This window comes from Poecilia reticulata, chromosome 11 (assembly GCF_904066995.2).
Source record: "Poecilia reticulata chromosome 11, P_reticulata-male-v2, whole genome shotgun sequence".
Taxonomy (NCBI): Eukaryota; Metazoa; Chordata; class Actinopteri; order Cyprinodontiformes; family Poeciliidae; genus Poecilia; species Poecilia reticulata.
This window is the reverse complement of record NC_088840.1, coordinates 16859931-16875520: the sequence shown is the minus strand read 5'-3', so window position 1 is coordinate 16875520 and position 15590 is coordinate 16859931. Positions and strand designations below refer to the sequence as shown.

Below are 15590 nucleotides of genomic sequence, written 5' to 3'. Positions count from 1 at the left end.
TGTTTTTCTTAGTTATATTGTAAAATGTATTGTATGTTGTTGTTTTTTTTGTTTTTTATGCTTATATTTATGTCCCTTTTGACACAATAGAAGAAAAAGTTCTGTATCTGTTGAAGGCTCTAAGACAAATACTTGATTAATAGACCGGGGTGTAAATAAAGCCCGGAGTCATTTAGTTGGTTTGCAGAATAAATTAGCACATTTGAGAAAAGTCATTTCAAATTGCCACATGTTTGTCATTTCTGTCCTCCTCTCCTCTCAGTTGTTGATCTTTTTGCGCCGATGGAGCTCCTCCTCGCCAACATCAGCTCCTCCAGGAGCACCGAGGCCCCTCAGCTGCTCCTCACCTCGTCCCAAACTAACTGCAGCACCTGGGATCCACAGTGGGGGGCGCTATATCTGAATAAGTTAACGCACCTGGACTTGCAGCTGTACCAGGACTTCTACTCTGTCTGGGTGTTTCTGATGGTGAGGTGATAAATGAGGCTTTCATCAATCATCTATGATTTTTATTTCCCCCCCCGCACCCCCCCAGTCATTTAGAAACATTCAGAAATAAACCCGATGCAGACGTTTACATCCGAGCCTCGTCTTTCCCTCCTTGCTGCAGGTTTGTAACTGTGCGATGCTGGTGGTTGGTGTCGTCCTCAACAGTCTGGCTCTGTTTGTTTTCTGCCGGACCTCCACTCGTTCCTCGGCCTCTGTGGTTTACACCATAAACCTGGCAGTCGCTGACCTGCTGGTGGCGCTGTCGCTGCCCGCCCGCATCGCCCTGTACCACAGCGGTGGCAGCTGCGTGGCCTGCTCCTACGTCCACACCTTCAGCTACTTTGTCAACATGTACTGCAGCATCCTGTTTCTCACCAGGTTAGGGGTCTTTACTAAAACTGAAAGCACAATGTTCTCTACAAAATAGCTATGGAAGAGTCAAACGTTTACCTTTGGGAGTAAATAGGTGGGGGTAAAACTACCGTATTTTCCAGACTATAGAGCGCACCGGACCGGGCTATAAGCCGCTGGTATCTCTCGGTTTTCCACAAGAAAATAAATCTGCTATTAATGACGCAGCCCTGCATCTCCAACGCCAAACCACACCGAGTTTACGTGCAGCGGCTCCATTTCCCTCCTGTACTGCCAGATCGACACTCCTAAACTTAAAAGCTGCATCATATGAACTTCTTTCCTTGATGAGGGGCTATGAGTTTGATAAAATTTCTCTGTCGTGCCTGCAGCTAGCATGTGCTTGTTGTAAATGAAATTTAGCACTTTCTTCTTTGATTTCCAATTTTGACTTCCAATGATTCACTTCCTGCTAAAGAGCCCCCCCTGGTGGTTGAAGAAAAATACTCAGAAAAGCCGCACCGGCTATAAGCCGCATGGTTCAAAGTGCGTAAAAAAAGTAGCTGCTTATAGTCCGAAAAATACGATAATAAAATGTGACGTTGATCTTCTCAGTATCTGTGTGGACCGATACCTCGCTGTCGTCCACGCCGCCAGCACTCTGCATCGATGGAGGACAACCGGAGCAGCCAAGTGCGTCAGCGCCGGCGTCTGGTTCATAGCAGTCGTGGTCACCTACTCTTTCCAGGTGAAGCTTCACACTTCACAGTCAAAGACAATAAAAATAGAGCATCATAGGTCGTCATTTCCCAAGTTGACAGATATCATGATGCAGAAAAAATGAAGAGTTTACTACACTGAACCCCAGTGAAAACCTCCTGCTTATTCCACCAAATATCGATTCTGAACTCTTACCGAGTTAAAACATCAGTGTTGTTGTTTCTAAATGAATATAAATTTGTTTTCTTTGCATTATGAGGTCTGAAAGTGCTGCATGTTTTTCATTATTTTGATAATTTCTCATTTTCTGGTAAATAAATACTAAATTTTTGCTTGTAATTTCAGAGACATGTTGTCAGTAGTTCGTAGAATAAAAGAATAATGCTCACTTTACGCAAACATTTACCTATAAAGAGTAAAATCAGAGAAACCGATCATTTTTCAGTGGTCTCTTAATTATTTTCCAGAGCTGTATATCTCTATTTAGCAGCTCATAAACCAGCTGTAAACAGAAATATGCTGATCATTGCATCTGTTTGTGTGATTACAAAAACCGAAGTTATAGTTTTTCTGGGTTTTCTGAGCGATTTTAAGCATAAAAATGTAAGAATAAAGAGTCTAAAATGTAACTTTAAAGCAATATCTGAATTCCACCATTATTTTTTTTATTTAAATGTTCATACAACATCACTCCTGATTTTGTAAATCTGTATAACTATTGTGCTGAACATTCAATAACTTTCATATTCCCAGTTAACACTATACTGTTTATTTTTAGCACCGCATAGACATAATAATAAACAACCAGCACAAATAATTTTGCATGTTTAATGCCTCATATGTATGGTGTTCAACTTCAAAGCGAGTATATAATTTAAAAATAGCAGGCGTTATAGATTGGGCCACTTTAGATAAAGGCTAAGAAAGAAACCGTATGCATTGCAGTATCTTCAATTAGCAACTGAAAAGCACAAAATACGAGCTAAACTAAATAAACAAAACTTCTGAAAGTGACTAACAAATCATTATGGGTGCATATCCTTTAGTTTATTATCCCTGCTGCCTCCAGTCCAGTTGTGATGTTTAATTTTAATTACAATAAAACTATGCAGTCTGCTGGGTTTCCTTAGATACACACTTTTGAATCAACTAGAATGTATTTATAACTGAATTCAAATGATAAATTTTTTTGGTAAGGTGCCTTGAGATGACTTTTGTTGTAAATTCACAAACTGAATTGAATTGAACAGCATGGCTGGATTTCTCTCTTCTTTTCCCTGCAGACCAGCGCGTTAAACTTCACCTCCTCCTGTGTGAGCCTCCCCACCCACTTCTACCTCACCGTTCTGGAGTTCCTCCTCCCCATGCTGGCCGTGGTGGGGTTCACCGTCCGCGTCGCCTGCTTCCTCTCCTCACGCCGCGGCCTGATTCCCCGGCACAGCAGGGCCAGGAGGAGCCGCGCCGTCCGGCTTTTGGCCGCCGTCCTGCTGGTTTTCACCATTTGCTTCACGCCGTTCCACCTCCGCCAGGTGCTGGTCTACTTCCAGGTGAGGCTGGCAGGAGGAAGCGGCGGGCAGCGCGGGGCGGGACACGTGCTGGCCTATCACCTCACGGTGAGCCTGAGCAGCCTCAACAGCTGCCTGGACCCGGTGGTGTACTGCTTCGTGACCGACAGCTTCAGGAGGATGTGGAGGACGAGGAGAAGGACGACGGGGGGGAGAGACTCGAACGTTTCGAGCGGCGCAGAAGGGGAGCAGACGTCGGTCAAGAAATGTCCGGGTACGGCCCTGGCGATAGCTCAGAGCGTGGCCACGCTCACCCTGAGCAGCACCGTGACCTCCGCAGCCAACGTGGAGCGGTCGGCGTAGAGAGACGGAGCTTTCCTCGCCAGAACCCCGGGAGGAAAAACCCATCCAGACTCAAAGAGGGAGACCAAGAGGACGTCATAATCACATGTTTTTAGGCTCATTCGCCTCTAAATGGTGCTTATTCTAGTATCAGCCATTATTTCAAATAAACACCAAAGTTCCCCAGACGTTCACCACATTAAAACAGTACAAACAGAGCATTTTCATGTGTTTAGAGAGCGTCTACTTAGATGAAAAAGCACTTTTAAAACGACGTGGGTTAGCTTTAAATAAATGACCTGAGGCTGGAGCAGAAGAAATGTTGAACCCGTCCGCGTTAACTGGCACAAACCCATAAAATAATCCATCTTTTGTCAAATCAGTAAGAAAAAACAAACACGTGGTTACAATCATATATTAAAATTAAAATTGATGTAAAAACACAAAAAGTATAAAATTATGGAAATAAAGTAAGAATAAAAAATAGTTAATGTTGCTTTTGCTTTCATTTTATTTCAATGCTATCAGAAAAGCTTTTATTGTTTTCAGTTGCTAAACGTTTACTATAATGTGCACTGATCAGCTTTTACTTTTTTTTAATTTATTGCGTTGCTTTTTATGAAAAATGCAACAAATAGTAAATAATAATAATTTCATTTATTTTAATTGGTTAAGCCATACTGCATTAATTTTAAACAACTATGTACAGCCAAGGCTGATTTCCATTGTTTTTCTCCTTACCAGATGATACAGGATGAATTACCTAAAAGTAATAAATAATAATAATAATAATAATAATAATAATAATAATAATAATAATAATCTGCCCAGGTTACCTCACTTCTCACCCAGTGATTTCTAAAGACTGGCACCAGTTAGTATCAATACTGGACATATTAACAACAGTTTTATACCATGAACAAAGTGTTGACATTTTAACTTAAACATTTAGTTTTGGATTGATTACCATTTGTTTTCTTGGTCATATTTTATTTCTACACTCTGTTTTATTACTTAAAAAATAATAATTATTAATACATGTGTCACTGCTCTGTAAACCTTAATGTCTCTCTCTCACACTGACACAGTTAGCATCAGCAGGAGCTACGATCACATGAAGAATCTGGGTCAAACATCCAAAACATGAGCTTCAGGTTCCCTCTCTGGTTTCTCTGCATGGAAAAAGCAGAGTGGACCGCCCACTGTGCTCGGGTTCTGAATCCGCAAAACAAGGTTTGTCTCGCTTTTCGTTTTCTTTCTCGAAATTATCACATTATCTCTGCTGAGTGTGTGTTTTTGTCGAGAAAAGGATGGAAATTGAAAGCGTAAGTCCTCGTGATGCAGACCAGCAGGTTTCTGAATCAGTAACTCGTCTAACAATTTGTTCAGTTCCTCTTCAATTCATAATTTTGAATTTGTGGAACATCAAATTTCCACAAATTTTGTCCTTTACGCTTTAAATAATCATCAAAACACAAATTCTCTTAACGTAGAATAGATCCAAAATACATTTATTCAATGTGGACTTTAAAAATATGACATTTACTTATTGGTGACCTCATCACCTGCTTTCACCTAAATCTGATTGTCATTTCACAGGACACACGATGGAAACGGTGAAAATGAAGTTAATGATTTTTATTCCCACTTTATTAATGTTTTAGAAACTAAAGTAAGAACGTAGATCTTTGTATGCGTGGACCGGTGCGAAGGCTTTGCAGGATTGAAGCGAGACAGTCTGTGTCTGCTGTGGATCTTTGCATGTGATCGTTTTAGTTTTTGTTTTCACAGTTTGCGGACAGAAACTGGACCAAAACTGGGAAGTAGGTGGAAACCTTTGGCCATCTGTGAAGTTTATAGATAAAAATCTGCCTACATGCCCCAATTTTCAACTTCATGTGACATCAGTGTTATTATTCCTTTCCACTTCTCCGTTTTTGCTCATCACTCGTCTTGAGCTTTGGGGATTACAGGATAAGGCGTTATCGTGTTTTTAGTGCAACAATGATCTAATTTAGCTTTTATTAACAATGTGCAAGCAAATTTTGACCCGTTGTTTCCATTGAGGTTTAATATGTCATACTGTAATTCTTGTGTATTAGTAGTGTGTACATAACTCACTTTGTCATGTTGGCTTTTAATTTAAGTTCCTCTGCATCTCATCAGGCCTTTTATGCCGAGTTATCTGCATGCAAGCTGTTTTTATTTAGAATTTCCTTCCGTTTCATTAATTATCTTATTTTATTTCTCTATTTCTAACTGGTAAACGCTCTTATTTTTAAGATGCGATATATAAATAAGTTAAATATGCTGTTAGATGGGACCTTTTCATCATTATAGTTGTGAATCCAAGCAATCGTCATGGGAGAAAACGTCTTTTGTCCTGGTTTTTTTTAATAAAACGTGAAAAGGACGAGAGAGAAGTCATTGATTGTTTACTTCTTAGTTGATTTTAAAGGTGTTTTCCATACAGTGTCCATTCAGAGTCCTACTTTATGGAGGCTCAAGCATATTTACACAGAGAGAAATATACAGGCTTTATATAGAAAACAGAACTACTAACAAAAATAATCATCTTTTTTTATAGCAGCAAAAAAGAAGAAACTAAAGAGACATATTTACATCTTTTCAGTGAACAAGGCATAATATATGTATATATTTATTAATTACACGGCATATAACTGCTTTCCCGTTCTTTAAATATCTGTCTGGATTTAATCTCTATTAAAATCAGAGTATATAGGCATCTTTCTCCTCCACCGTTGACCAAACAAAGCACTCGAGGCACAGCCGCACTCTTGAGTTTCGACAGGTTGCACCGACTCGCTGGAACAACAGCTTCACGGAGTCTCCACATTCATGCAGCGATCAGAAAAGCCAACATAGTGGCCGCTGGAAAAGTGCAGAAGCTAAACTCGCGAGTGGCTCGGCCTGACAAAAACGAGAGAACACGTACAACAAAAGCAAACCTTTTTTTTAAAAACCAAAACAGTGACCTGTATTTCAGTATTGCAGCGGACGTTTCCAGAGTTAAGTGTAAACCAGGCGTTTGCAACAACAACAAAAAAAAACAGAATAAGAACCAAAAACAAACACTGAGATGACAGTTTGTAAAGCCTGTCTTCTGCTTTAAATGCGAACACACACCCCGACACACACACACTCCAGTTTACCCCTTTAAACATCACCCACGACACCAAATAAAATAGCTTTACTTTAGTCTTCTCAACACTAAGTGAAGATGTCGCTTTAGAGACGCTAAAGTTCAAAAAATAAATATCCACAGTTAGTTCTGTCTTCTGCAACGTAACTCCACTGCATTGTGTTGCTGTTTTATTTTTTTTTTTAAACTTCTCATGTGCAAGTTCTATGCAATATCAGCACGCTCACCCTGACTTGTCGAACATCCGAAACAAGAACGATTTCAGCTGAAATTGGCTCACATTCATTTTAGTCACAAGATGGAATCAAAGGTTAAGAACTCAATCTGCCAGCAGGCCACTGGTGGGGCCGTGCGGTCTGAACATTCATCTAAAAGGCGAAAAACAAACACTTTTCTAACACTTTCTCGCTACAAAGGGAGCAGAAACACTCGGCTTGCACTTCAAGTATTTGCGGCCCAGAGCGTCTTATCAAGAAAACCAAAAAAAACAGGAGCTTCACGTCGAAGGACAATCCCATGTTTGAGCGTCTCGGCTGTTTGACAAAATGGCGGCAAAAACGCCGTCTGCCGCTTGTGCAAAACCGGGAACAAAAACGTTACATGCTTCTTTAGAGTGCAGACCGAGTGCAGCACATGCCCATCTCGAAAGTGCAATGTTTTCACACATTCCAAGTTAAAAAAAGAAAAAACAAAGACACTGACATCCAGCTATGCGTTAAAAATCTAGGCCCCTGACCAGTTAGGACGACAAAGGAAGAGAGTTTGAGCGATTTGTACAGAGTCACACTTTGGTGTTCTACACGTGCAAATTGCTGCTGTAGCATGCAAATCTCCAGAACCCTGGCGAAGTTGAGTGTCCATGCATTTGATTCAAAATATGGTTATCGCCTTTGTGGTTACAGATTCAACTTAAGAAGCGCGTCAGGTTATCCGTCATTGTCCCAACGAGCACAGATGCCTCTCTGCTCTCCGAATTTACAGAACCTTGACAAAGGATTTATACCAATTGTAGTTTTGTTTGTAATTTCAGGCCACAAAACACTCCAGCCAGAGTTAAAGGCGTTGATGTCTGAGGTCGTAAAGAGACAAAATGTGGAAAATGTTCAAATACTTTTACAAGGTGTTGTCTATTGTACACTGTGCCTGAAAACACAGAAGAAAACTAAACTGGTTTAACTGGTTGAATTATTGCTAGTTTCACTTCTTGATCTGCTTTTCATACCTGCAGCTTCGTAACAAGTGTGTATTTTTGTGGGGCATCGCTCATACCACAGCAGGGCTGAGCCCTCAGAGGTCCAGGACAGAAACAAGAATCCATTCTTAGTTGAATCCAAATAACCAAAAAGCTTTTTCTCCATCCAAATGCTGCTACAATTGCCAATATGGTCAGCCCAGAAAACCGGACCGGGAAGTCAAAAAGTTTAACCTCCAAACCCATAAAAACATCCTTTTTCTTCAGCCAATCCTCCCCTCTCCCTCTTTCCAGCAGACATTAAAGCAAAGTGCCGCAAGAGGAAAGCAAAGACTCTTTCCACTTTTTAAATTTGGCCCATTAACGAAGAACAAGAAAAAAAAACTTGATCATAACCCTCCACACAGATTTATTTTGCACTTCTCTGGTCTACATCCTGCTGCTTCCTTTCTAAACCTGCAAAAAGTGATTTTAAATGAACCTTTTTTCTTTTCTTGCTGAACCCTGCAGCCCACTGTAAAAACTGACTCAACCCAGTTTGCTGTTGTGCTTACAAAAAAAAATAAGTTTTTTTTGTCTCTGCTTAAACCCACAGCATGTAGCTTAGCTGTGATAAATCAAAACCTTCCGACTTATCAGTAGAACAATATTTGGGATTGTAATGCCCTGTAAACTGCATACCTTGATTTTTCTTTTCTGGAATTATATCAAATAAACTTGTTTTTTTCTTCCTCAGAGCAGATCATATGATATATCATATTTGTCATGCAAGAAACAGACAGACAAAAATTGCTGTAATGTGGAAGAGAGCAAAAGCAAAACATCCGCAATCAACTTCAGGGCAGAGAGTGATAAATATTCCCCAGGTACCAGGCTTTGAGCTCAGAGGATCCAAAAGTCTTCAGAGTCTTAAAGCTACTGTCGCAGAGCGCTGGAAAAGTCCCGCAAAGCTGAGTGCTTTGTTGTTTTGGTGAACGCAGTGGAGACAAATCCATCCATCGGCTTCAGCGTAACGAAGCGAAAGTTCAATCAAGTTGACTCCAGGCTGAGGAAGAACAATTTTCAGCATTTTATTTATTTATTTTTTTGTAATGATTGCAGCGTTAAGGACTAATGTTCATCAGCAGTGTTCAGAGCAAAGGTGTCCATCTGACCCCAGATGATGTGTTAGAGTTTTTATTAAAGTTTCCTCTCAGAAACCCCTGAGAGACACAAACAGCCTCGTCCTGGATGACTCGGATACACCTGCGTGTCGATCCAACTTCTGCTGAAGAAGAACTTGGACAGGTTGATGTGACGAGACACGGGGGGCCTTCACAGCAGATTGAATTATTTAGTGTCTCGAAAAGCGAAAACCCAGAGAAGGACCAAGCTAACGTTTTAGTCTCATCCAACGATTCACTTCCGATGGTCAATTTACTTTATTATGCAGGCCAATCACAGAGCAGACTCGCTCTCCATGTGACAGGAAGTGGTGATGGTGGCCGCCTTTCCCTCCTTGTTGAGCTTCAGGAAGGTAGGTTTCTCCGTCACCATGGTAACGGGGCCTTCGTTGCTGCTTGGGTTTTCCACCGTCGTCAAGGCCTGTTTCTCTGAAGATTTGGTGGAGTCCGCCTCCCTAAAAAAAAAAAAAAACACAATGACAAACTGTTAGGATTGTAGGAAATTATAATATTTAGTTCCTGGATTAAAGTTTAATGAATAGAAAACCGCCTCAAAAATTTGGTTGCTAGGAAGATTTAGGACATTATCCCAATTCATTTTTCTATCTTTACCCCCTACAGTCTTTACAATCAAGGTTGCAGATTGTTTTCTAATTTTATGTTGAGGATAAATTTCTTGTCCATCATCAAAAAGAATGGGATGCAGGTCACTTTTTAATGAATGGGCAAACTCTAACGAGGTCCTTGTTGTTCATTTTGCAAATAAAAACAAAATCTCGCCTAATTTATTAATTTAGTTTAAAGCACCGCTCTCCAAGTGGACGTTGTCACCTGACCTAAGAGGGAAAAATGTTTTTCTCACCCATTGTTTGGTGTTGGGTAAATGACCAAGAAGCAGGCGGTGAAGAACCCAAGAAGAGAGCCCCCGGAGGCCACCATGGGAATGACGATCACACTGTCCACAGCTTCCACTACGGCGCCCAGAGCAGAGGCCACCAGGATCTGACTGATGTAAGCCTGCAGAAATCACATCAAGATTTTAACATTATACTGCAATTCATTTTGACGTGTCATTTACAGCATTCTGCATGACTGCAGCATAACTCACACTCAAAAACGTAGAAAAATCCTATCTCAATTAGAGTGTATTTATTGAAAATGGAAAGAAAAATATACTTAAACAAAAAATACCAGTGCAACAATTCTTGGTGCACATAAATAAAAGTATCTAGAGTATTTTTAAATGTGTATTTTGCTCTTTTTTTAGATGGATCAACGGGTATAGAAAGTTTTATTGGTCGTCAATAACTTACTGTCTCCGTGGGCAAATAGTACAGAGGTCGTTTTAGTTCATTTGTAAAAAAATCTTTTTAATTATTCCATCATCTTTTAAAGGCAACATGGCTTTGTAAAATTTGGCACCAACTGCAGAAACAAGGTTGTTTGGTTGTTTAGTCTGAATTAATCGGTATTTTTCAAAGTAAGGTTTTGTTTTCACTTTGGAAGAACTTAACTACAGTGTTTAATGGAGAATAAATTAATTAGGAACACCCACCTGGCAGGACAAGATGGCGCAGTCGATCCCAAACCCTCGGCGGGAGTTACCAGGACTGTGCTGGACGTACTGCAGGGAGGAAAGAAAGTCGGTCATTATCTCCGAGTAGCAGCTGAGTTAAATGCACAACTGCCTCTCGAGCAAAACTATTCAGCTAAACAGGCAAAAATGCTTTACATTTTTTAAAAGATAATAATGTTAATGTGATTCTAAATGAATTAAAAATGTCTGTTAAATCAGAGTATATTAAAAATATCCAAAACGAGATTCCAGCTAATTTGACATCTTAAAGTGATAAACAACCACCTTTGCTCTTACTAGAGAAAATATGCATGTATGCTTCAAACAGAAGACAAGAAAGTAAGATTTTATATTCTTCATGAACAAATGAAAGCTTTTGAACCAAATAAAGCTGAACATTTTGAAGAAAAAATGTTTTATCGTTAAAAACTCCACACCTCTTTCATTTCGTGATATTGTCCCAGCAGCGCGTAGGGGCAGTAGGAGATACTCATACAGATGAGGCCCATGGTGCTGATCATCACCATGGCAACATACACATTAGGGAAGATTGCCATTATAGCAGTTCCTGTTGAACGAGGACAGAAAACGTTTACTTTGAGCTGATTCTACCTCATTCTGCTCGTCAGCCTCAGTTCCTCTTACCTATCGAGAATCCAAGCGTCCCCATGATGTAGATGACCTTGATGCTCAGGTCAAAGTTGTCCAGATACTTCTGAAGAACAGCTGGGAAGAAACACGAGCAGGCTCAGCCATGTCGAGTGAAAACATATGTTGAATACTTCAAAAACATGCGTGCAGCTACCTGAGCATATAGCAGAAGTCATGGCGTAAATGACCAGCCCCCAGCATCCCATCTGAACCCCTTTGTGGTAATTTTCTAATGAGGTTGAGTTGGCAGGAGCCTGAGAAGAAAAAGGAGAAACGGGGAGTTAAGTGATTTCACTGTGAAATTAAACATGGTGTCATGGCTTTTCATTAACTAAATGGAAGTAATAGTTTGGTAACATTTGTTTGCCTCCATTTAAATGAAACTTTGTAGTCTTGCCATCAGTAGTAAACATGAAAAAAAAAACAGACATTACAATGATTTTATATTAGGAGCTTTCTGTTTAACCTGTTTTACATTTTATATTTTCAAGTCTACATGCATATTCACTTATTTTTTATGGTTATTGCTAATATTACTTTTGTGTAGTGTGGTGCAGTATGTCCGCTCAGTTTATCCTCAGTATCTCCCCGGGAGAATAAAGACACTTTGACTTTGCCTACACTTTTTTCTATCAGTTTGTTTACCCTGCTGGGTATACAAGCACAAAATATTTTCTTCCTTTTTTAGCATTTCCTTGCTTTTATTGGATTCTTTTCAAAATGGATGTAATATCTGAACTATATTAAGCTGCATTAAATACGGGCAACCTGTTGGATCTTGAATTTGATTACAAAATAATAAACTCTTTCTTATGTACACAAATTCTTCTCGAATCTGAGGTTATTCTGACTGCTGTCGACTTCAGGCAAGATGCTTTCTATGAACATCTACTCCATCAAACCCCAGTGTTTGTTATGCTAGTTCCGTACAGTAGGGTTTCCTTCGTAGATGACTTGTCCCATGAAGTCTGTGAAGAACACCGCCTGAGCAATGATGGAGAACCAGGTGAGCAGGTGACAGACGCAGAGTCGCAGCAGCTCTGGAGGCATCTTCAGCATGGAGAGCCACAGCAGACGTACGGTGGTCTCAACCTGAGCAAACGCACGAAACATCTCCAGTAAGAGGGGTGAATCACCGTCTGGACAAATATGGCCCGATTACAACTCAACGTCCTCACCTCGCCTTCCTCGCTCTCCGTGTCGCCGCTGGAGGAGTTGGTGTTCCCGCTGCGGTGTCTGCTGCGCCTCCTGTTCCGCCTCCGGTGTCGGGCCTCCACTTCGTACAGGTCATTCATGCTGCGAGACGGCTTGATGAGGAGGGCGGCGTTGGCTCGGCGGTAGCGGTAACGGTGGCTCCCCACGCGGCCGTAGTATGAGAAGGTGCAGGACGGCTGGCGGTAGAAGGTGTGATGGCGGCGCGGCTGACGCATGGGAGCTCCGGTGCTGGCGGCTGGACAAAGAAGCAGTTTTATTGAGATCAAATCTAGCCTCTAAAAATAAGAAACATCGTATGGAATGTCATACTAAATACAAAGGCACACAACATATTCAGTCAATTATTTGTGTAAAACAGTTTAAAAGCCATGTTATTTTCCTAACACTTTCTAGCTATTCATTATGTTGTTATCACATCAAATCCCTGTGAAAAACACTACAGCTTGTGGTTGTAATCTGATAAAATGTGAAAAGAAAGACCCATTATGCTTCCTTGAACACTCTAGGATATGTCTATGGGCAAAGCAAATCATGTTCGCTACATTTTTTGCACAAATTAATTCTTAGAAAATGAGATTTCAGCCTGCTCTGTTCTGTCTATCTTGAGCAGTTTTAGGGTTTCATGCTAATATGTGATGCTACATTTGGTAGGTATTAGAAATGACTTGTTTTCCAGTTACAGAAAAAAATGTATTTATTGCCAAAAAATGACTGGGTGTTTTTTTGTTTTTTTTTTAGCGCTTGAGATGTTTTAGAAACAGAAGAGACCAAATTGGAAGTACGAAAACGTGCAAAATGTGAATTTTGCATAATACGTCCCCTATGACTGGTGTGAATGCTTCTGCCAGGCGCTGCCTTGTGGAGGTTCTGACCTTTAACCATCCCGGCGCGGTGTGCTTGTCCTTTAGAGCTCAGCCTGTCTGAGCTCCCCGTGTCTGCGTTTGTCACGCTGGCCAACAGTCGCCCATTCAGAGTCCGCTGCTCGTTCAGCTGGTTGTTCAGCAGGGCCTCCTGCCCGTCGTCGTTCTCCATCTCCTGCAGAAAAGCCGACAGGCGGGAGATCCTTGGCGCCGGAGTGTGTGTGTGTTGACTGGAGTGGTGGGGGCGAAGCAAGTCTTCGCTGCCCGCACTGCTGCTGCGTCTGATGCTGGCGAGCCGCGGACGGGAGCTGCTGTGGTCGGGGCTGAAGAAGGACGGGATCCTCGGGGGGGTCCCGTGGTAAGGAGAGAGGCGCTCGGCAAAGATGGACGGCTCCAGGTGGCACAGGAACAGAGCGTCGTGGTCCAGATGGTCGAGGGTGGCATCCGCCATGGCGAGAACACTGTCGCTTTTACCTGGAAGAAAGACAAGAAGGAAGTGTGAGAAAAAAGAGGATTTTTAGACGACGTGCCAATAAGGGGAGCCGTATCTTCTGGTTTGAACTTACTTCTGACTAGCTCCACTTCCAGGAAGTCCATGTCTCCTTGCTCTGATTGATCGTCGCCATAATCGTAGAAGTCGTAGGTTTCTATCGTATCATCCTCACCAATCATTTCCAGCTTGGGAGCAGGAAGTCCAGGCCTGCCATTGGCTGACGGCTGTAGGTGGTTGGAGTTGGGACTCTCCTGAAATGAGATCAACTTTAAATATACGGCACAGAGTTTTTTTATTTTTTATTTTCTCATTTCTTTACCTTTTCCTCCAAAGGAAACAAGTAGTTGATATTTTATACTTTGCCTTTTCACAAATTATTGCGCACTGTGTCATTAACAAAAACAAGGAAAGTAAACTCTAACTTTAATAAATAGAAAGAACTGGAGTGAATGGACAGAAGAGCCTAGAGATCCAAACCTTTTTAAAGACTGCCAGATATCTGTTTCCATGGAAGCGAACTATAAGGAAACTGACTCGACTCAGTTCTGTACCTGATCGAGCCGGTCGCTTTGTGGCGAATATTGCTGTTCTTCAATGCTTAAGAGATGGAGAATCACTGAGATGGTGAACAAGATGGCAGTGAAAACGAACAAGATCTGCTCCTGGGACTTGAAGATCGCTCCAAGAAACGTGTGTGTCCAGTCCAAACCCCCAAGAGCGTAGCCGACTGCACCGCCGAGACCTGGAAACATGAAGGTGTTACAAGATAAGCATCAGGTTTGTTTACATGCAACATCTGAAATGACAGGATTGGATCTTACCAGCAGAAGCGGCGTGGATGTTGAGCGCCATGTCTTGCTCCTCCGTATCCGCGACATCCAGGAGGTACGCCCTGATTGGTCCCTCTGTGGCGTCTGCACAGAAGTCCAGCACTACGACGCCCAGCACAGTGAGAACGATGCCTATTGGCTGCCTGCCCTCCTTGTCGCCAAGCGACAGACCTGACGGGGCAAAAGAAGGAAAACAGTGAAATGGTGATTAGAAACACACATCAGTAAAGAAAGAACAATGACATGTTGTCAACATTAGCAGCCAAGTGACCCAAGAACAAAAATCTTTTTACTCACAACTAAATGTCAATAAATCTAACTCTTCCATGCGTAGCAGTCACTGTAATGGACGGCTGCCTAAAAGCCATTTTCTTGTGACTCTTTATGTTATAATGCACAAAGACCACTGAAGTGGACACTAAAGCATCATACAAAGCACTGCCAACTAGTGGCCATCCAATGCAAGTGCAAGAAAATCTTTCTTAAATCCAATATGGCGAAAAAGCAACTCAGGAATATCCAGTCCCTCCTTCTACTATAGATGACTCTTGTAGGTTAAAAAAATGTATATTGTGACAACAAGTAACTCCTAAACACAAAAACTACTGATGTATTTTGCAAATAAGAACCTTGGAGAAAATCACAACTGATCACCTATAAAAAACCTTCACAAATTTTTTTCCCCACATTTTTTTATGCCTCAAGAAAATCAAAAACATTTTGGAAGAATTTTGAAAAAGGAAAGTAAATAAATGCACAATTGCGTGTGGAAATGATTTAATGACAACTTAATTAAATGTTGACATCTCTACATAATTTCAATATGTAGTTTAATTACTTTGTTCCTGTGGAGAATAATTTTTTCTGCATTTAAATTTTTAATGCCAAAGGGAAATTATATATAAAATATATAATATAAACATACAAGATAAATATTATTCAATAAATTAATGAGTAACTTATTGAAAAACCACAAAGACAGCTACTGCATTCCCTGACATTTGAGCTTCTGTGGACATAAACCAGGTAATAATCACAGC

The 15590-nt window shown here is 41.1% G+C and overlaps 2 protein-coding genes across 4 annotated transcripts in view; one reads left to right on the top strand and one right to left on the bottom strand.

Moving 5' to 3' along the window:
* Positions 1 to 450: 450 nt before the first annotated feature.
* On the top strand, positions 451 to 3893 carry LOC103472473 (G-protein coupled receptor 20). Its single transcript, XM_081612297.1, has 4 exons — positions 451 to 468; positions 611 to 867; positions 1456 to 1588; positions 2844 to 3893. The coding sequence occupies exons 1-4, from the start codon at positions 466 to 468 to the stop codon at positions 3426 to 3428; spliced, it is 978 nt and encodes a 325-aa protein (XP_081468423.1). The 5' UTR covers positions 451 to 465; the 3' UTR covers positions 3429 to 3893.
* Positions 3894 to 5825: 1932 nt separating this feature from the next.
* slc45a4a (solute carrier family 45 member 4a) overlaps positions 5826 to 15590 on the bottom strand; it is a 58905-nt gene continuing 49140 nt past the window's right edge. For all 3 annotated transcript variants that reach the window (XM_008422143.3, XM_008422144.3, XM_081612295.1), the window contains exons 5-16: positions 14542 to 14721; positions 14272 to 14462; positions 13794 to 13971; positions 13240 to 13701; positions 12331 to 12602; positions 12083 to 12244; positions 11307 to 11406; positions 11147 to 11227; positions 10939 to 11069; positions 10481 to 10549; positions 9788 to 9942; positions 5826 to 9380 (exon numbers count right to left, since the gene is read on the bottom strand). In XM_008422143.3, coding sequence (XP_008420365.2) covers positions 9200 to 9380; positions 9788 to 9942; positions 10481 to 10549; positions 10939 to 11069; positions 11147 to 11227; positions 11307 to 11406; positions 12083 to 12244; positions 12331 to 12602; positions 13240 to 13701; positions 13794 to 13971; positions 14272 to 14462; positions 14542 to 14721 — 2162 coding nt within the window. In that variant the 3' untranslated portion in view covers positions 5826 to 9199. The remainder of the gene's footprint in view (positions 9381 to 9787; positions 9943 to 10480; positions 10550 to 10938; positions 11070 to 11146; positions 11228 to 11306; positions 11407 to 12082; positions 12245 to 12330; positions 12603 to 13239; positions 13702 to 13793; positions 13972 to 14271; positions 14463 to 14541; positions 14722 to 15590) is intronic.

Bases quoted from the DNA above. Each gene is read 5' to 3' on its own strand.
- LOC103472473 (XM_081612297.1), top strand. The intron at 868-1,455 runs GTTAGGGGTCTT...TGATCTTCTCAG, and splicing joins AGCATCCTGTTTCTCACCAG to TATCTGTGTGGACCGATACC. The intron at 1,589-2,843 runs GTGAAGCTTCAC...TTTTCCCTGCAG, and splicing joins TGGTCACCTACTCTTTCCAG to ACCAGCGCGTTAAACTTCAC.